The sequence below is a fragment of the Grus americana genome, chromosome 20, assembly GCF_028858705.1.
Source record: "Grus americana isolate bGruAme1 chromosome 20, bGruAme1.mat, whole genome shotgun sequence".
Taxonomy (NCBI): domain Eukaryota; kingdom Metazoa; phylum Chordata; class Aves; order Gruiformes; family Gruidae; genus Grus; species Grus americana.
In genome coordinates this window covers 535,321-555,700 of record NC_072871.1, presented here as the reverse complement: position 1 = coordinate 555,700, position 20,380 = coordinate 535,321, and the positions used below count along the sequence as shown (strand labels likewise).

Below are 20,380 nucleotides of genomic sequence, written 5' to 3'. Positions count from 1 at the left end.
GGGCAGCCTCAGCCACTTGTACAGGGCTGAAAACAGCTCTGGGGAGAAGCAGAGAGCTTTGGGGCACAGCTTCCAGCCAGACGCGGCTTCGAGGGCTCGGTACAGGGCAAGGGGAGAAACTGCCATACGTTATACAGATGGTCCCAGGACCTCACCCAGAGCAGGGACAGCTGCCAGGAGAAGCCAGAAGGAGCAGGAACAAGGGTAGCTGTTGGCTTAAGACATAATAAAGATCATTTCCTAAAGCTTGCCTAGCATCGGGAGCAGAGGATGGAGCCCCCAGTACAGCTGCACATTCAACCAGGAGGACAGTGCAGTGACGGAGCTGGGGCTTCACATGCAGCACTGCGGTTTCGTGGGACCTGGGTCAGGCAGAAAACTCAGCTTCCAGCAGGGTCAGTGTGCATTTGGGTAACGAAGAACAATGCTGTGCCTGACTGTTAATGATCTGAGTGTTGGACTCGTCTATAGAAAGAAAAGCTTCAGTCCTTTGCAGTTTCCAGGGCTCTGACGCTCATGGTCAGAAAATGTATCTCTGCGACCCTTTCCGTTTCTGGTGCCAAAATGCTCCTGAAGGTCTGGAGCATGCTTGGTAGCCAGATTTCCACCTGCATTTCAGTTTTCAGGTGCTACCCTTTCAAATATGAGCCCAGTAGGGGTTAACCCTCATCCCAGAGGTGGCTGTAAAGCACGTTTATGCAGGCAGGAAGGCAGAGCGCTGGCATCGGGCTGGAGGAGCGGAGGCACCGGCAGTCGGGCAGGGAGGAGGGCGGGAAGGGACAGTTCACCCCCCAGCCCCCGGCAGCTCCTGGCACAGAGCTCACCCTAAACCGAAAGCTTCGGAGATGCTGCGTAACCTCATTATAAGGCAGTTATTACTGGTTTGGCTTTGTTATTAAACTTGTAAGCACTGGGAGCCTGTCCCAGAGCAGCACCCCACTGTGCTGGGTGCTGTATAAACAGGGCTCGCGGCTATGGTGAAGGTTGGGTCAAGGGTGCCGTGGCTGCTCCAGCTTTTGGAGGGGCTCAGCCCCCATCTCGGCAGCTCACAGCCCACCTGGGAGGAAAACTGAGCAAGTGAGACCTGAGATGGCTGAAAGGCAGCTGGAGGAGACAGAGGGACCTGAGCGGGAGGGGGGTGTCTGGCAGGAGGGGGGGGTTGAGCATCTTTTTTTTTTCCCCTGGGAAAATCAGCTTTGCATGTGGGTTTAGGTGTAATGTCGGGTGAGATTCTCATCGCTGCAGAGGCCTTGAGGTACCGAAAATGGCTTTCGGTGTCGCTGAACGATTAGGCACCATCTACCCAAGGTAGCGCAACGGCGAGGGTTGGGGTTTGTGGTTAGGGACCTGCAGCCATCTGCACGGCGCTGGAGTGAGCACGTCTGCGCCCCAAGCAGCCAGCAGCAGAGCTCACCAACCCTGGGCCTGTCCCTGCCGCGTGCTGAGCCCGCGCCGGCAGCCTCCCCATGTTACTGGGGATGTGCTTGTGCTTCTCCTCTCCTCCCATCCCTGCCCTTCTCCAGGGGAGGTGGTTGGACCCCTCCAACCCAAAAATCGCATCCTTTTCTCTCGCTCAGAGCTGCTGCAAACTGGCAGGTGAAAATGGAGAGGGGGATGCCCCAGAAGGGAGCCAGCGGGGGCAGGGGTGCCCGCAGAGCCTCCAGGGCTCCGTCACCTCCGACCTGCCATTTTTGCAATCTCCCCAGTCTCGCCAGCAGCGCAGCTCCGTTAAGCTGCCCGTTTCAGCGCCATGGTTCATGCTCCCAGACGAGCAAGGCCCTTCTAGCTGTCAGGTGAGCCTTTCCCAGAGCTTATGCAAATGATACTAATTAAAGTCATTCTTATCTGTTCAATTTCCCACACCTTTTGCCTCCGAGGGGGATAGAAAACTTCGTGTTTTAACTCTCTATTTCATGGCAGTCGGAAGGACTGCCTAGGGAAAGCGTTGGGAAATGCGGCAGGTCACTCCTGATGAGAAGAGCTGGCTTATGCAAGTGTTGAAACACTTTATTATGCATGAGAAACCTTCCAGAAATGGATGACTAATAGCAAAGCGGGAGCAGAGAAAGCAGTGGGAACGCCGTACCAGGCTGGCATGGGATCCCATGTCATCTTACCAGCTTAGCAGGGTTGGGCTAGGTCAGCACTTGCCTAAGAGACCTCGCAGAGTACCTGGCTGGCGATGAGGGAAGTGATGTTAATGATTCAATAAACAGAGCCCTTCCCTCTTTGTGAACCAAAATGCCCCTGTGCAATGCCAGGAACCCACCGGCAGCTCTGTATTTCCACAGGCAGCATGTCACTTAGCTCCGATGGCCATAAAAATTCCAATGCTCATTACGCAAGCAGGTCTGGTGGAGGATGCCCAGGCTGCAGCCCCATGTGGACCATCCCGGTCCATCTCCTGGCGCAGCTCTCACCGTGTTGTTGGCAGACAGGGCTGCCTGGGTTTTGGTGGCCACTGAAGACTGTCGTGTGCATCAAGAGCCATTGTTCCCCTGAAGGACCGGGCTAACACGCCTGTGCATCTCATCTGCTGCTTGGGTGCGTTTGCATGTAAGGACAGACCTTAGACCATTTGTAACAGAGGAGGAGCAGCAAAGTGCACCTTCAGCGTTCCCAGGCACTGGTGCTAAGAAGGTCAATGAGAAAACCTCTTGGCATAGAGGGCAAGGGAAACAGCCGGGCCAGTCCCTTTCTGAAAATCCCTGTGGAGGTGCAGCCATGCCAGGAGCCTGGCTCACCCCCCCTCTGCACCGGGAGCTGGCCTTTGCACCCACAGGGTGTGGGAAGCTCTGGCAGGTTTCTGCTCTTTGTGCAAGGACCTTGAAGGTGCTGCAGGGCAGAGAGGAGTCCGGCCCACAGCATTGCTGGAGGAAGAGGAGAGTGTCTGAAGGTCAAAGCTGTGAGTGCAGCAAGGAGGAGCTGGAGACTTGGGAGAAGTGTGTGAAAATATACACATGGGCAGATGAGCGTGATCAGCTCCTGACTTGTGTTTGGAATTTGCCAGGTTGTTACCTGGTTTGCTTTGACTGTCCTTCCCACCATCTCCCTCCTTCCTGGGTGCTCTCTGCTTTGGGTGATGGGCAGGAGATCTGCTGGAGGTAGACCTGTCTATCTGTGATGCACGTGAGCAACCTGTGCCAGGCAGATAGCTGGCTGAGCATGAGCACCCTGCATGCCTGTTCTGGGGAGGTTTCTAGTATCGATAAGTCCCTGAAAGAAACTCTTGGATGCTCAAGGACTGTGGTTTCACAACCCAAATGAGAGTTGCAACCTCCATCCAGAGGAGTGGCCCTTTCACCAGGTGATATCCATCTCGGAGAGAGGGAAAGAAGGAAAGGGAAGAAGGTAGGCGGTGAGTAGGAAAAGAGATACCTCTGCAGGTGGCTGTTGAATAGTCCTGTGATATGGCGAGCAGAAGACGCCCAAGGAATTGTCCTGACATGAGCTCCCCTGAATTGCCCCAGAGAGATCACGCCGGGCACTGTTGTCCTTTACAGCTGATTTTGATCCCCTGAGGATTTCCCAAGCCAGAAGCTCTCCAGGCAGAGGGCTGTGTCTCACAGGTGAAACCCCTGCCAAGGAGATCTCTCAGTGGCGTTGGCCCATGACATTTGTTGGCAGAGCGGACAGGAGGAGCCCTGCGAGCCCAGGGACCTTTTGGGGCTGGCTGCTCTGGGCAGAGCTCAGCATCACCAAGGTGGCTCTTGGAGCACCGTGGAAATGCAGCTTTCAGGGGCGTCAAGGGAAGGAGCAAAACTGACTCCACTGCTGTCTGAACTGCTCATCTTCCACATGTGTCGGGCACTAGCCCATGGACCTCGGGCTGAGCTCATGCCACCATCTTCGGCCAAGCTCATGCCGGCTCCCAGGGCCCTTTCTGAGTTCCAGAAGGTTTGGCTCCTGTTGTCTGCTGGACTCAAGTCTTCTTTGAGCTTCTTGGCTTCCTGGGCAGAGGCCTAGAAAGGGGACGGGATGCTGAGATGGCCCTGGAGCATCCAGTCCCTCGAGTCCCGGGAGGTTTGTGCATCACTGCTGGTGAAATCCCCACCCAGGAGGGCTGGGAGAGGCAGGGATCGTCCGAAACAAAACCAAGCCACCGGCTGGGCTGCGGTATTGCAAAAGGGCGTTTCACCCATTTCACCTGCCTTGTCCTCCTCAGCCGTGCGGGCAGGGAGAGCCTTGCTGTGTGGCAGCTGCCCGCTCAGCCATGGTGGCTCAGGGGACAAGCACCTTGCCGGGGCTCAGGGGCCACAGCAGCACAGAGATCCACACCAGCTCTCCCGCTGTGACATCACAGCAAGATGCGACATCACAGTCTCAGTCCAATGACATCACCCATTCTAATCCCTTTGTCACAGCTCTCGGTGATGATGTCACAGAGCAGGCTGGGCAGTTGGGTGTTCCTCCAGGTGCGGTGGATGCTGTTGCAAGGCTGCGGAGCAGGAGCACATGGCTGTGAGGTGACGGTGCCCCGCACCAGGGTGCAGGACCTCGGCCAGGACACCCAGACGGGTGCAGGGAGAGGGGACAGCAGTGAGGGACTGCAGCAGGGACCACAGCTTCATCTGAGATGGGTCACATCTGCTCCTCATCCTTAACGAGGATCCCTCCTTGGGGAGGCAGAGGAGATGTCACCGCCGTCTCCCCTGCCCAGAGAGCCTGAATTCGGCACCATCCTCGCTGGCCTTCCTGCTGAGCGGGCAGCCGGCACCATGGGGGGATTGGAGGAGGGATGTGCTCACCTGGCTTTGGCCAGCCAGCTGCACGTGTGTCATGCGGGGGCACCCAGCGCCTGCCCGGGAAGGGACTGATTCACACGGGGTGCTGGAAGCTGGGCTGCCGTGGGAAAGCGTGCCCGCCATGGCTCCCGAGCGCCAGGATTGCTTCAGCGGGGGTGCAGCCAAGATCCATTTCACAGAGGGCAGAGCAGATCTAGGCTGGGATTTACCAGTGACTAAGCGTGTGCTGGCAAGGGCTGCCCTAGCGTGAGAAAGGCAGCGCTGCTCCTCCTCTGAGGTGTGCCCACTGCCGCCCTGCGACCCGCAGCCCTCGGGGGCACCAGGACACCCCGCCACGCCACGGGAGCACCGGGCTACAGGGTGTGCATGGACTGCCGCCGCCCGGCCCCCTCCACCCAACCGTAACTCACCCCTTTTACATCCTTTTACATCCGCCCCACTTCGTGGGGGCCACGACTAATCCTGCCATGAGGGATCTGGGGAAACCAAACCTTCCCAAGGAGGAAAAGCCCACCCCTTCCCCAGCAGAGAGGCTCCCCACTTCCCTACTCTTAAAACAAAAGCAAGACCCATGCAAGAAACTGCTCCACACCCCCGGGCGGTGACACTGAGACACAGAAGGCCACGGGGAGACATGTCCCCGGGCAGGAGCTGAGCGTCAAGCCCAGGGCCACCACTGGCCCCTGCACGGCAGCCACTCAGCCCGGCCTTATCAAGGTGGCAGGCTGCCCTGCTCGCTGCTTCTCTTCTGGCTCATTTTGGCAAGGCATTAAAAAAAATTAATTGCAATTTTTTATTACAGCTAATTGGCGCTGCTGCTAAGTGGCTTATCTGGCTTCCAAGCCCACCCTGTGTTTTTGGGAAGCTGAGGGTGGTGAAGGCCCAGAGGCTGGGCAGATGCCGCTGGGCACGGAGCCTCGCAGCGAGCGTCTGGCAGCCCCGGGCAAGTGGGAAATGCCAGGTACCCCTGGGCTGCCGGGGCGTCCCTGGCCCAGGGAGGTGGATTGCTCCTAGTTTACAACGACGCTGAATTTTAGAGAAGCAGTGAAATCTGCCTGAGGTCACTCCTTGCACCTGCAGGGGAGGCAGCGGCCCTTGCTTGGCTTGCCCAGCACGCTGGCACTGCTGCCCCAGGCCCGCCATGCACCAGACCGGCGAGGTTCAGTGCTGAGGTGGATTTGGTGTTTGTGGTGGGGGAGCTGAGCCCGTGCCCACATGGGGTGCGTGTCCATGCCTGGCAGGGGGGGCTGGGGAGGAGGGGGCTGTTTGCCCCATGGGCCCCCGCTGCGCCCATCCTGGGGCGGCAGCTCAGTGTCCGGGTAGTTTGGGGACCTCTGGGAGACTCTGATCCCCGCAGCGCAGCTGGTGCTGCCAGCATGCCATTCCGTGTCTCGCCCACTGCCAGGCTCAACGCCCTTCTCCAGCATGCAGCCCCCTCCCCTGTTGTCACTGTCCCGGGGCAGCGGGGCCAGCCTGGGCAGAGCTTGGCACACATCCCCAGGAGCTGCCCGTCGCCTCTGCCCGCCTGCTGCAACCCCAGAAATTCCGGCAGGCGCCCTGGGAGCCACGCGAGGGCTGTGGGTGGCTGCTGAGGTCCAGCCCGCACAGGCTGGGACAACCTCAAGCCTCAAAGGGACCGTCCCGTCCTGTCCCATCCCGTCCTGTCCCACAGCATCAGCACCGGCAGGGGCCAGAGCACAGCTCCGCTGGGCAGCAGCATCGGGGTCTGTCGCACGGCTGTGAGTGATGTCTGCCCTAAAAGAAGGAGCCCATCTGTCTCCTTCCTCCCTGCTCATCCCTGGATCCGTCCGTGCTTCTCTTCCCTTTTTCTCAGGCGTCTTTCAGGCTGGATCTGGCCCGGCTGATGATGGGCTGCTGCTGCAGGCACGGCTGAGTGCAGAGCTGAGGAAGGAGAAGGCAAGAGGCAAAGGTGTGAAAAGGAGCCGTGAGCTCCAGTCCAGGCTGCTGAAGCCTGAGGAGATCAGATCCCATGGTATCAGCTGGCCTCGGCAGGCTGCAGCGTAACCCTCCCTCGCGTGAGACTGGCAGTGAACTCCAGCGTGGCATCTCCTCGCTGACCGGGTAACTCCAGCTCTGCAGAAAGTCAGGTTCACTCAAATACAATCATCCTTCTGCTTCCCCGGGGTTTCACCCAGTTTCATTTCCCCAGGTACCTGGGTTTGAACATGCTCACCCCCCTGTGGCATCAGCACTTGCAGCTCACCCCCAGCATGAGTGAGGAGACGGGCTGGTGAGCCGGAGCAGTGCACAGGGGTCTGACCCATGTTTGCACAAGTAGGAGACAGCTTGTGGCTGTGTAAATCAGGGGATTGCTGCAAAATTCCCTTTTGAAAGTGATGCAGCAGCTTCCACATCATTCAGGTGCTTTCAAGATTGCACCTTGTCCATCTCCATCTGTCCGTCTGTGGTGCTGCTCTGCGGGGCTGGAGCAGCCGTGGGCGTAGCAGTGGCCGCGGAGGCAGCAGACCCCGGGCTCGGTGGGGGAAGGGGACGAGGGGGCTTTGCCGTGCACGGGGCCAGAGGAAGCGGCCGCAACTTGGCACCTTTGCCGAGCTGCCTGGAAAACGGGTCCCCGAACCGCTGGTGGCCATAACAGCGCAGGGGCGCAGGGCTCACTTGCTGCCTGGCCCAGGCTCTGCCTGCAGCGCGGCGTTGGGGACCAGAGCCCAGGCATCCTTCAGTGGCCAAATCACGCCCGGACTGGGGAGCGTGTGCTGGTTTTGTGGAGGCTGCCGGTGGAAATAACCTCCTTGTGCTGCGGGGCAGAGCTGCCGGGACATTGTGGTGAGCTCATTTTCAAACAAATCATCCTCCCTCTGTCCTCCTTCAGGCAGCTGTGTGGGAAGAAGGGGCATCGTGGCACCTCGCCGTGACCCCAGCGCCGTTCCAGCTAGCATGCCGCAAACCGGCAGAGCTGCCGCGGGACCGCGTTGATGCCCGGTCAGGAGGTGGAAAAACCTTTCTGGTTTCAACAGGCTTTGGAGCAAAGCCCCAGGCAAGGAACTTGTTCTGGTTGGTGAAGTTATGCACCTCTCTCCCTGCTTGCCTTGGGTGCAGTGTGCTCAAAGTGCTCCGCAAGCAGAAAACAGCCCCTCGGAACAAATAGCTGATGAAAGGTGTTGCGGCACATCCCAGCACCCAGCTCCCGTCCAAGCAGGGATGGGGAGAGTGAAGCTGTCAGGGAGCCGGCTGCTGATTGCTTCTGGGTGAGCACGTTGGGCTGCCGGCTGCACCCCGGGCTCTGCCCAAGGCACCCGGCTGTGGGTGCTCCTCAGCGGTGGGGCTTGGGGAGCTCCTGGAGGGGTCTGGCTCCCTAGGAACCAGCACCCAGCATGTGCAGCTGCTCGGAGACTTCTCTGGGTGCATTTTGGCAAACCAAAGGTGGGACAGAAAATGTGACTTGGTGCTTGTGGTGCTGTGGCAGAACCAGGCTGAGCAGAGTCAGCCGAAACCCCAGCATGTCTTGGGGTCCGCAGCCATCCTCCACAGCTTCTATGAGACAAGAGAGAACAAATCTTGAAGCCATGGCCCAGACTTTGAGTGTCTGCTTGATGTTTTAAGGCAACCTCAGTTGCTGGTGTTTTCTGGCATCGTGTAGGGCCAGGGAGTGAGGACTGCCGGGGCGGGCAGCAGTACCGGCAGCCTGGGATGAAGATGTGGCTAAAGATGGACTGCCTCTGGAGAAGAGGTTCTTATGGCTGGTGAACCCCAAAATTTGTATCTGGTGCCATTCTGCCACCTCCTCTCGGTGGGACAGCCCTTGCCCCAGTTTCCCCCTGCCATGATGCATGCAACTGGGGGCTGCCCAGCCTCTGCCGGGGTCCCCGTGCGGGGCTGTGTGCTCAGGCAGGCAGGAGATGCTGGGGAGCACGGCCGCCATCTCACCGAACCCACCCTCTCTTCTTCCAGGTGTGCAACTGCGACCGGTACCTGAAGGTCCCGAGGGAGAGGATGAGGCAGCTGGTGGAGGGCAGCAGGCAGGCGCCAGGGGACGGCGGCGCAGGTAAGCGGGTGGACACCGATGGCTGGGAGTGATGCTCCGACGCTCCCTGCGCTCCCTCCTGGGACTCGCCGCCCCCGGCAGAGCGGGACCTTCCTGCTCGTGCTGGGGGTCCCTCAGACAGGGTGTGGTGGGTTGACCCTGGCTGGAGGCCAGGTGCCCACCAGAGCCACTCTCTCACTCCCCTCATTCACTAAAAGGGGGAGAAAAGGTATAACGAAACGCTTCTGGGTCGAGATAAGGGCAGGGAGAGATCACTCACTAATTATTGTCACGAGCAAAACAGACTGATCTTAGAGAGGGCATTCATCTGATTTATTACTAGGCAAAACAGAGTAATGAGAAATAAAATCAACTCTTAAAACACTTCCCCCCACCCCTCCCATCTTCCCGAGCTCAACTTCATTCCCGGCTTCAACCTTCCCCCCCTCAGCGGCACAGGGGGACGGGGAATGGGGGTTACGGTCAGTTCATCTCATGGTGTTTCTGCCGCTTCTTCATCCCCAGGGGGAGGACTCCTCTCATCGTTCCCCTGCTCCAGCATGGAGTCCCTCTCACGGGGTGCAGACCTTCAGGAGCAGACTGCTCCAGCGTGGGTCCCCCACAGGGTCACAAGTCCTGCCAGCAAACCTGCCCTGGCGTGGGCTCCCCTCTTCACGGGTCCACCGGTCCAGCCAGGAACTTGCTCCAGCGTGGGCTTCCCACGGGCCACAGCCTCCTTCAGGTGCCTCCACCTGCTCTGGCGTGGGGTCCTGCACGGGCTGCAGGTGGAATCTCTACACCCCCTCACCCTTCCTCCATGGGCTGCAGGGGGACAGCCTGCTTCACCATGGTCTTCACCACGGGCTGCAGGGGGATCTCTGCTCCGGCGCCTGGAGCACCTCCTGCCCCTCCTTCTGCACTGATCTGGGTGTCTGCAGAGTGTCTTACATCTTCTCATTCCTCTCTCTGGCTGCAAAAGCTCTCTCTCTAAGTGTTTTTCTTCTTCTTAACTATGTTATCATAGAGGCGCCGATTGGCTTGGCCTTGGCCAGCAGCGGGTCCGTCTTGGAGCCGGCTGGCATTGGCTCTGTCAGACACAGGGGAAGCTTCCTAGCAGCTTCTCACAGAAGCCACCCCTGTAGCCCCCCCGCTACCAAAACCTTGCCACGCAAACCCAACACACAGGGCACGGGGTCACCTGCCACCAACCTGCCGCGGGGTGCAGACCCGCAGAGCTTTTCCAAGCCCGCTTCGTGCCTGGTTGAGCCCATGCACCCCAGCGCTCTGCCCCGTGCTGCCCAGCGAGGCTCTGGGTGGTGCATGGATCACCCAGCCGGGGTGGCTTGGTGACAGGCTAGCAGCAGCTCAAGTGACAGCCGAAGGCCATCACCATGGAAAACTCAGCTTGGGCTGCAAAATGCCTCCCGGCCAGTGCTGCTGATGTCACCTTTCTCACCTGCACGGTGCCTCTTAACCTAGGCTGGGCTGCAGGAGTGAGTCAGTGCCACCAGCCCCGTGAGGCTCCGGCAGGCTCAGCTGGGACGGAAGGCTCCTCCATGCCCTGCCCTGAGCTGCACTGGCCCCAGCATGCTCCTCCCCACAGGGAGCTGCGTTTTGGTGGCGACACCTGCCACAGGCACACCAGGATGGAAACGTGCCCCTCACTGCTCCGACCCAGCCCAGGCTCTGCTGCTGGCACTCGCTTGCCCTGCCTCAGTTTCCCCATCCACTTGATAGGAGAGAGCAGTGCAAAGTGGTGGCTGCCGGGCGCTCCCGGCCGGCTGTGGCTTTGCTGGGAACTGCACGTGTGGTTCTGGGGATGAGGGACATGGTGGGGCGGCTTTTCCCATGGTGCCGGCAGCCTGGGAGCACTGCACTTCCAGAAAGGCCAGGGCATCCTCCCCAGCAGTTTCTCTGGTGAAGGCACTCGCTGTGTGTGTACCCAGCGACCAGCCGGGCCTGTTCAGCCAGTTTTAGAGTATGGGAAATAGAAATGCTGTGGTTTGTGTTCAGCCGTGTGAGCAGTTTCCCCTTCCCCTTTCGGGATGGGGGTGATGGAGCTTGAGGGTCCCACACAGCACCATTGCTCCTCCACACAGACTCTTCAGGGACCACCTTGCTCTACCCTTTACACCATGTCTGCAAAGCCCCATGTCCCCATCGTGCCATGCAGCCTCTCGCTGGGTCCCCCATGTCCCTGGGGGGGGTCTCATGGGGAAGGACCCCTGTCTGCTGGGGCAGGTGGGAGCCCTGCGCTGACCACGTCTTGGGGAGCATCCTCCGATGGGGAGCATTGTCCGATGGGGAGCATCCTCCCCATCTTCAGTCAGGGACATCCTCTGAGGGTTGGTGTTTTGCTGCAACAGAGACATAAAATAGAAGCTGTGATTCCTGGGCTGGTGGCACCTGACCCAAAGTGAAGACCCCTGGGGACTTGCCAAGGGGGTCCCCTGTGCCCCAGGGCTCCGGCCACCCTGAGGTTTCTGTTTCTATTGAGATTTTCCCAGGGGCTGCTGGGATCACCAGCATCAGTGTAAGCTCAACTAAGTTGTCCCCAAAATGTCCCACTTTGGGTCAAGTTTTGTGGAAGAGAAACAGGGGAAGGGTGTGATGACAATGGCCTGCCATCACTCGGTGGGCACAGCGGTGGTGGTGAGATAGGGTGGGTTGGGCGGCCAGAGAAGTGGTTTCATAAGAAAAATCTCAGTCGTTCCCCAATTTCCTTCACATTTTCTTTCTGGAGAGGGCTGGTGACGGGGATCTGCTCTGCCCTCGGCTGTGGCCCAACGCATGGCATGGGGAGTTCAGCACCCACAGCCCCCAGCTGCTCCCTTGCACTGGGACTGGCCCCGGCTCCGTGACTCCAGCCCAGGCCGTGTCATCTCATTCATGCCACCGCACGTGGGTTCACTCCCAGGACCGTGGCCAGATGCTGCTGCTTGGCAAGAAAATGCCCTTTCCCTGCTCCGGCTTCCAGGCAAGGAGGGAGCCTCCTCCCGGGGGGCTTCACCTCTCCAGGGAGCAGCAGGCAGCCCAGCGGGAGCGACAGATGCTGTGGATGGGGGCGGATCCTGCAGGATCCTGCAGCTGCCCAGGTGCTCCCTAGTGCCGGGGTCCGGCTGCAGAGAGCCCAGGGCTGCTCATGTCTTGGCTGCAAAACTTGGGCCAGTGCCACTGCATTTGGCTCCCGGGTTTTTATGGCAGGGCTTCCAAGTGATGAAAGGCAAATTATTCATCCTGTAAAAGTTCACTCCAACTTGGACCTAGGACTTTCCCAGGTTTTAGAGAACATGTTCCCTGACACAGCCGCATTCACCCTGCGTGAGGGCTTTGATGGAAGTGCTGGAAATAGTTTCAAGCCTTCGCCCTGTGGTGCCTTTTTCTCAGCAGGATGCTCTGAGCAGCTCAGGTGCCTGGAGCTGGCAGGGGATGGGGCAGAGAGAGGCGGCAGTGCTGTGGGTCACCACGTGGCACAGGCAAGACATGATCTCGCCAGAGGCCATTGGCAGTGTGCGGGCTCCCAAATGACCCAGGATGGGATGTGTCACAGGCTCTCCTCTGGCCCGGGGAAGTTTCTTGCTTACTCAGTGTGGTAAAACCAGCTGGCACGGGCCCCGGTGCTCAGGGGATGCTCTGCCAGATGAAATCTGGTCCCTGGGAAAGGCAGGGCTGAAGAACATTCGATCTGCTTAGGATTCACCAGACAGAAAAAGCTGCTTTAATCATAAAATCACTCCTTGCCATCTGAAACATTTTGCAAAACATAAAACAACTGGTCCTGCTTTTCTTTGGGCTGTGCTGCTAACCAGGCACGCCAGAGCCTCTGCTCTGTGCTAGACAGAGAGAGGAGGAGCAGGCACAGTGGCCAGGGGAGCTTGGGAGGCCCAACGCAGCACCCTGGGGAGCCCCAAGCTGGGTGAGCATCCTCCCTGACCAGCCGAAGCTGGTACTCGAGACCAGTGAGATCGGCACTACCCATCTTCTCCTCAAACGTCGCATTCCGCAGGTGCAGGACAACCCTGGGTGACCCCGTGGGCGGCTGGAGGAGCAGCCGGGACGTCTCCACACTGGGCGGCAGGACAGCGTGGGGCTGGTGGGGCACCCGCCTTGCCCCCACCAGCCTGAGTGGTGACTCGGGGTGTTTTTCCTTTCCTGGCCCTCCGTTCCACAGCAGAGCTCAGGTGAAAGCCGGTGGAGGCAGCATGCGGGCAGGCGGGAGGAAGAGCTGCAAGACTGCAGTGCAAGGAAGGCTGTGCTGCAGCTCTGAGCCGGGGTGACACCGGTACGGTGCCGGGTCCCTCCTCTACAGCTGCCACGCCAGGATGGCCAAGGGCAGGGGCTGGTGGGACCCGCTTCCCTCAGCCAGTTGCGCTGATGCACAGTGGGAAGAGGCCACTGGGTGTCCAAAGCCGCGAGGCTGGCTGCAGTTTTTTCCTGCCACGCTTCCCTGAGTGTTTGGCTTTGCCCTGAGCACCGCACCTATCTTACTGCCACAGCCGATCCCTGTGCCGTCCCAGGAGGGTTCTCACACCCATGGAGCAGCCTGTGCATCCTCACTGCTTCAGCTCCAGCCCCAGTATGCAGGAGAGGCCAAGGCACCCTGGACGTCTCAGGCTGCTCTGCACATTTGGCCTCAAGTTGTGCCAGGAGAGGTTTAGATTGGTTATTAGGAAAAATTTCTCCACCGAAAGAGTAGTCAGGCATTGGAACAGGCTGCCCAGAGAGGTAGTGGAGTCACCATCCCTGGAGGTGTTCAAAAAAACGCGTAGACGTGGCACTTCAGGACATGGTTTAGTAGACATGGTGGTGTTGGGTTGATGGTTGGACGTGATGATCTTAGAGGTCTTTTCCAACCTTAAGATTCTATGATTCTGTGATTTCTGCAGGGAAGGGGACAGGTCCCCGAGGGGCTGCACCTATGGGTCCGGGGTACCCCAGCCCCCTTCACCCTCAGACCAGACAACCCCATGCATTTAGGCTCTCTTCCCTCTGGGGCGCAGCGGGGTGATGGGAGCATGTTCACGTCTGTCCCTAAGCAGGGCAGGGATGGGGACCCCAGAGCTGCAGCACAGGGCTGGGACCGGGGGCGGTGGTGAGACCAGCCAGAAACACCCCCCGGCCTCGGCTGGGTCATGGTCTGCCAGCTCCCCCTTTTCAGAAGAATTTTGTTTGCTCATATGAAAAAGCACTGCTGGGCTAGGAACCTGGGGACATTTTCATGGCTGTGGGTCTGCAGAGTTGTGCGTGTACCCACGGGCAGCGGTGTTGTGCCAAACGCTCCCTGGGAAGGAGCCAGGGACCGTTGGGTGCTCCTGCCTGGCACTGGGTTTTCTCCCACAGCGGGGAGGAGGTGAGGTGACAGCAGCTGAAGGTGTCTCTTGCCTTGAGCTCATCCTCCCTCCTCCACCCTGGGAACATCTTAAGATCGTGGCCAGGCTGCTGCAGCCCAGGTTGCACAATCCCGGGTCCTTTGTCCTTTGCTTATCTGCCTTATGGAGGAGGAGAAGATAACCAGGCATCTTCAGTGCCCTGCAATCGAGTGCCTTTCTCAGGCTCATAACTCCTCTTATCGGGTTCGATCTCTCACCGCAGCAAGGTTTCCCATGCACCTTTGTACTCCAAGAATGCTCCTAGGTCTGCTTTCAGCCTTGTGCAAAGCCTTTACGATGTACGCTTTCTCCAAAACACCTCAGCCTTAATTGCCTAATTACAGACGAGTCTCCCATGTGTGTGGTTGCAATGACAGCTGGGTGCGGCTGCTGGGCTGGGAGAAGGGTTCTCAGCTTGCACAAGCGCCGCCAGACCCGAGTGCCTCTCGGAGGTGGCAGGAGGCCGCGGTTCCCGCTGCGGAGCTGCGGGGTGACTGCCAGGTCCCCGCCTGAGCTGGCCGGGACAAGCACCCAGCTCCTCGCCCCAAGGCCTTGGTCTTAGCTGGGGTGACACAGAGGGACCTGGGCTAGAAACGGGGCCTGGGGGGCAGGATTTTGTGCAGAAGTACCTGGCTCCCCTGGGGAGTTTGGGTTACCCAATAGTGACCCGACCCTGAAACCCTGAGGGGAATGGGTTGTTTCCAGCCAAATCAGGGCTTCTGGTCTGGGAAAGGGGAATGGGCATGGGTTAAAATGAGGATTGCCCTGATCCTGCTCTGTCCCGGGTTCCCAGGCCCTCCCGTGCCCCCCGTCCCGCAGTGGGGGGTCCCAGTAACGCTGACCCAGGACTCATGCATTGCAGCTGACAGAATAGGCTGTAGGGACTACAGGTCACCTGTGTCACCGTCACGGTGGCCTTCCAATATGACCCCCGCACTGCTCAGGGCCTCAGGGTGCATGTCCCCTGCCCACTGCAGGCAGCCCGTGCCATGTCCCCCGGCCCTCCCGCTGGGCTCAGCTCCCCCATCCGCAGGACCTTGCAGTGGGACATGCGGAGCTGCAGCTCCTCGCCTGTCTCTGCCTTCCCCAGGGTCTTTGGGACAAGTCACTCTGCCCACCACAGCCCTGTTGCAGTCGTTCCTGTCCAGGGCTCATGTGGCACCGTCACCTGAGATATTGCCGGCAGCTGCCCTTGGGGCACACATTGCTGGTTCTGTGTCCCCCAGGGTGCAGGTGCTGTTGGTTTTCAAGCACCAGGAACTGTGCGGTGCCCCAGGGCGTGGGATGTGGCTTTGCCATGGGTCTTCTGCACCGTCTCCGTCTCGGTGCTGGTGGCCGGGGGCTGCCAGGGCTCCTGCTGTACCCACCTCCCAGAGCATGGGGCCAGCTGAGTTCTGGGGTGTGTGGCAGTGGGGCACGAAGCGGGGCTGTTTCAGAGGTGACAAGGACTTTTCCTGGGCTGCAGAGGTGGGATCCCACTGCTGGGGGTGGCCTTACTCAGCCCAGGGAGGAACCTGATGCAGAAATAAGCAGAATGGGGGTCCTGCAGCATCCCCTTTCCCCTGGGCATGGCAGCACTCGCAGGGAGGTGGGACCTGTCCGTGTGTGGGAAGAGCAGCAGTTTGTGCTGTTCCTGTGGGGTATTAATTCCCACGGGTGAGCAGGGGTGGGCAGGAGGTGCGAGGGCAGGGTACGGCCGCAGCTCGCGGGGAGGGCAGGAGGAGACGGCTCTGTGCTAGGCAGGGCTGCCGGGTCGGGGACAGTGCTGGAGGACGGGAATGATCCTTGCTGCCCCTGGAGCTCTGCGACACTGACACATGTGGGTGCTCAGCCCCGGGGTGCTGGGGAGCTTGCACGGCTCAGCCCCCATCAGGCTCTGGCATCCCCAGGGTGACCCGGGCAAGAGGGGGAGAGGTGAGCGAGAGGCAAAAGGGCTTTTTATTTTCAAGATGTTTTATAATGGGATTATTAGTTCCCAAGAGGTGTTTCGAATTGATTCGGTAAGGAATCGCTTTCATTTCTCCTCCGCAGAGATGCGGTGGGAATCCAGCCTTTGGTGTGAACCATTGCAGAGCTCTGAAAACCACAGATCTGAAAAACTCCCAGCACACTGGAAGGACGCGTTGGGCTCCCCTCAGCCCCACGCACCCCACATACGCCTTTTGCTCCATCTCCAGCATAACTCCGCAGTGCCCAGCATCCAGGCTGCAGCCCTGCGAGAGCAGCTGCTCTGCTGGGGACAGCTCTGCCCAGCTCAAGGGGGTGAAAAAAAACCCTTCTTCAAAAAATCCCCCCTTTTCCCCAGGACAACCTTTTTTTTTCTGGGGATTCTGACTTTTTCCCAGCACGGTTTTCACTGCCTGCCCAGCTGGCACCCTGCGCCTGGCACCCGGTGGCCCTTTCACTGCAGCGGCGAGGAAAGTGCAGGCATCTTCAAAAGCCCTGGAAAGAATTTGGTGGGAGGGGGAGAAGGGGTTTTACAAGCTCCCATTCAAAAATGGTCACTTTGAAGTGATGTAGCATTTTCAACCCTTTGAAGAGCCACAATTAGGAGGGGGCTGGTGCAAACGAAAGGCAAAACTCCTGGGTGACCATCACAGCCTTTATCTTCCCGGGCTTTTAAGGGATGAACCTTTCCTCCCTGTCTGCCTTTTTCCCACGAGCCCAGGGGAGTGGGGTTGGGGTGTTTGGGGGAGCTGGAGGTGTCACCCCCATGCAGAGGAGGGGTGTCTGCAGTTGGCTTTGCCCGCCAGCGGCACGGCAGGGAAAGCAAATTGCCCGGGATTGCTGCAGGAGCATCCAGTGTCTGTGCCCTGGCGCTGGCAGGGCTGGGGTGCTGCAAGGTCAGGCCGGGGCATTTTTCAGGTTCCACGGTGGGGGAAGATGCTGGCTGCTGGCAGTGTCATTTCGGTTACAGCTGGATCTAAAATCCCAGCCAAGGTAGATGTCCCTCCCGTCGGGGTCCTGGAGGCAGATGGAGAGGTCTGGTGCTCGAGAGCAGGCACGATGAATTGCAAAGGCAGAAGGAGAAGGCAGATTTGTGTCCATGTGCTATAAACTGAAGAAAAAGAAGTGATGGCCCAGGGTTTTTCCTGGAGTCTGCGGTTCATGTGCTTGGAGGTGCAGCACAGCTTGGCCTCCTCAGCAAGCCAGTCCCTGTGTGGCTGAGGCCACCCCATGCCATGGTGGGGCAGAGGGAGGCAGGGATGGGGCGGGGGCAGAGCCCCTACCTCCTGCTGCGGGGATCTGCCACCCGCTGACAGACGCTGTCCTGGAGAAACCCCCGGGATCAGGGCTCTTCCTCCATGTCCCCGCTCCAGCGGACTCAGGAAATCTCCTGAGAGCAGCCCAGGTGATTCACCACATGCCCAAAAATTGGAGAAAATGGGTAATTGAGGTCACTGTTTTTTTGCCAAGAATGGATGTTGGTGTCCCAAGCAGATGCAGGGGATGAAGGAAAGGTACCTCTGCAAGCGGGGCTGCGGGGCACTTGCCCAGGGCACAGCGACGGAGAGCCCAGCTCTTGGCTGGGACTGGGCTTGGGGCTGCTTCCCCTTGTCTTGTGGCAGCAGCCACCAAACCTGGGCTGCTCCTGGACTGCATGGTGGTCCAGGGCTGGTCTGCAAAACCACCCTGAGAACATCTGCAGAGACAGCCTGGAGTGTGGCTGTTTGTCTGCTGGGAATGGGGGTGACTGTGCCTCACCAGCCTGGGCTGGTCATCTCCCCTGGGGATACGTGGAAGGTCCTGGGGGGCTCTGGGGACCACCCTGATCCAGGGGCTGATGTGAGCGGAGCTTCCCGCGCCTCTCCCGGGCTGTGGCTCTTTCTGCTCGTCCAGGCCCTGCCGGGCAGCTCCAGGGTGGCTCTGCTGGGACAGGATGGCCATTCCAGAGCTGTCTTCAGCCTTGCTTTCCCTCACAATAATCCCCAGCACGTCCCAGCTCCTGATGGCATTGGGATGCAGGGAAGAGCCAGCTGGCTGTTGCCCCTCTCCAGCATGGCTGGCTGCCCACCAGGCTCCCTCTGATCCTCATGAGGGGCAGGCTGGACACCCCAGAGGTGCCACCGGAGTGACACAGGATGCCTTTTGGTGACTGAATTGATGCCCGGGCAGGACAAGTCCCCCCCCTGCCAAAACTGAGTCATCCCACAGCAATAACTGCCACCAGCGTCCCTGGCTGCCGGGCGTCCTGATGGATGGGAGACAGCTCAGCCCTCAGCTTCTGCCGCCCGGAGCCAGCACCCTGCCGTGCCCTGGCCGCGGGTGGTGAGAGCCTGTACCGAGCTGCCAAAACTGCCGTGGGGCTGGTGGCACTTCCTTTGTGATGGCAGCGATCTGCCTGCCCGGCGGGGCCACAGCAGGGCCAGGGCCAGCTCATGGGACGGCCCCACGTCGCACCCCACCGTGCCCCTTGCCCAGGTTGTGTGATGGGAGGTGGATGTCATGCGTACCCCGATGCCCAGTGTCCTCAGGCGGGCCAGGAGAGTTGTGGGTGTCGTGAGCAGTGCAGGCAGCTATTAATGGTGGGTTTTTAATTAAAGCAGCAGTAAGGGCTTCCCTTGCTGTTTGCTCGCCCTGTAGTGCAGCCCCGGGGGAGGGAGGGGGGCACAGCCCATCTCGGAGAGCAGCCTTACCCAACCTGCAGCAGGGAGGCAAAGCCATTGCACCCAGTTCAGCAGCATCGCTGATGCAGTTACCCAGGCTGGAATAGCTCCCAGGACCACGGCAGACCCCACTGGTGTCTGGGCAGCAGCAGCAGCAGGACACGGCAGAGGAGCTGCCAGAGGTGCCGGGCAGCTGCTGGGGAGCAGGAGGCTGCACTGGTGCCACGCTCAGGGTAGGCAGTCAGGGGTGCCAGTAGCCACCTTCTCCCAAATTCATGGGATGCTCCTGCCCGGGATGCAAGGCAGAGCCTGGACTCCCTGCAGGGATGATGGCCCCTCACAAGGGTTGTTCACGTGGCTGAGCACAGGACCCGCTCATCACACCAGTGGCTGATGGTTTATTTGCTGTATTGTCTCCCCACAGGCTGCCTGGCAAGGACCGAGGAGAAGTCTAGGCAGAGCTGCGATGCCACTGCGCCAGCCTGCGACACGGCCCAGCCTGGTTACACCCTGCACGGCGAGCGGCTGGAGGGGCCAGAGCAGCGCGGGGCAGCTGCAGCACTAGCGGGGGGCACGGTCCTGCAGGTCAAGGCCATCCCCCCTGGGGTGCTGGACAAAGCCGACCTCACCGACTTCTACTGCTGCACCCATTGCGGGAAGGTGTTTTGGGAAGGGTCTCATTTTGGACGCGTTGTCTCCCAGTTTCAGGATGTTCTTGTTGCCACTGGGGACAAGCAGAGCGTCTACGAGCTGAGCTGAGGGGGGATGCGGGGGCTTGGGACGGCTCCGCAGCAGGACAGGGACTGTGGGGAACATGCTCCCTGGTGAACCTCAGCAGGTTTCAGGCCATGGGTTTGTGGTGCGAGGCTGGATGGGGGCTTTCGTTTTGGTGTCTGCCGTGGAGGGGACAGTCACGTTTGCACTGACAGTTTGTGACAGCCTGAGAATACGTGACCTCCGTGAGATGATTAAATCCGAGATGGCCAGGGAATAGATCTTTTGCTTTATTCCTTTATGGTGAGAGGGTGGCAGAGCTCTCAAAAACACCATCCAGGCGGTGCCAACCCCATGACACCCATCAAGGCCCCAACACCCTCACCCCAGTGCCCCTCTGCCAGGTTGCTCATGTTGGGGAGCCAGAAGCTGCGTCCTCAACAGCAGCGCAGGGCAGAGAGAGCATCTCCGGTGCCCGGAGCGCTTCCCAGCCTGTGGGCCACGTGTCACTCCACAACCCGTCCCCAGCGTCCCCTCTTACGCTGGTCCAGCTCTCCCGGCATTCCTCGGAGGCAATGGGTGGGTGCAGGCATGGGGGTCCGGGGGGCTGAGCGCTACTGGGCAGCCACAGGAAAAAACCTCTGGGTGCACCACAATGCCCAGTGGCACCCAGTGGCACCCATCGGTGCCAAAGCTGCATGCCAGCCCAGGGGGTGAGCAGCACCTGCCTGCCCACCTCCCCCTGGGTGGGTCCATCCAGCCACCCCCCCCCATGCCCGGGGCTCTGCGGGGCATGCACAGGACTGGCGGTGAAGCCTGTGGTCCCACCATCACCAGGAACCAGGGCCGCCAGTGGGAAATAGCCGGTGTCCAGAGGGGCTGCACAGGCCGGCGGGGGGGCCAGGCCAGGCGAGGAGCCCAGCCAGGTTGGTCCTGCTGCTC

The 20,380-nt window shown here is 59.8% G+C and overlaps 1 protein-coding gene across 6 annotated transcripts in view; it reads left to right on the top strand.

Annotated features, from left to right (window-relative positions):
- EXD3 (exonuclease 3'-5' domain containing 3) overlaps positions 1–19,715 on the top strand; it is a 295,827-nt gene extending 276,112 nt beyond the window's left edge. For 5 of the 6 annotated variants that reach the window (XM_054848355.1, XM_054848354.1, XM_054848353.1 and 2 more), the window contains 2 exons: positions 8,676–8,769; positions 19,149–19,715. In XM_054848355.1, the coding sequence (XP_054704330.1) occupies positions 8,676–8,769; positions 19,149–19,483 (429 nt within the window). In that variant the 3' untranslated portion in view covers positions 19,484–19,715. Of the gene's footprint in view, positions 1–8,675; positions 8,770–19,148 lie in introns of those variants that run through there. The other variant, XR_008579990.1, reaches the window with a different exon arrangement.
- Positions 19,716–20,380: the final 665 nt, after the last annotated feature.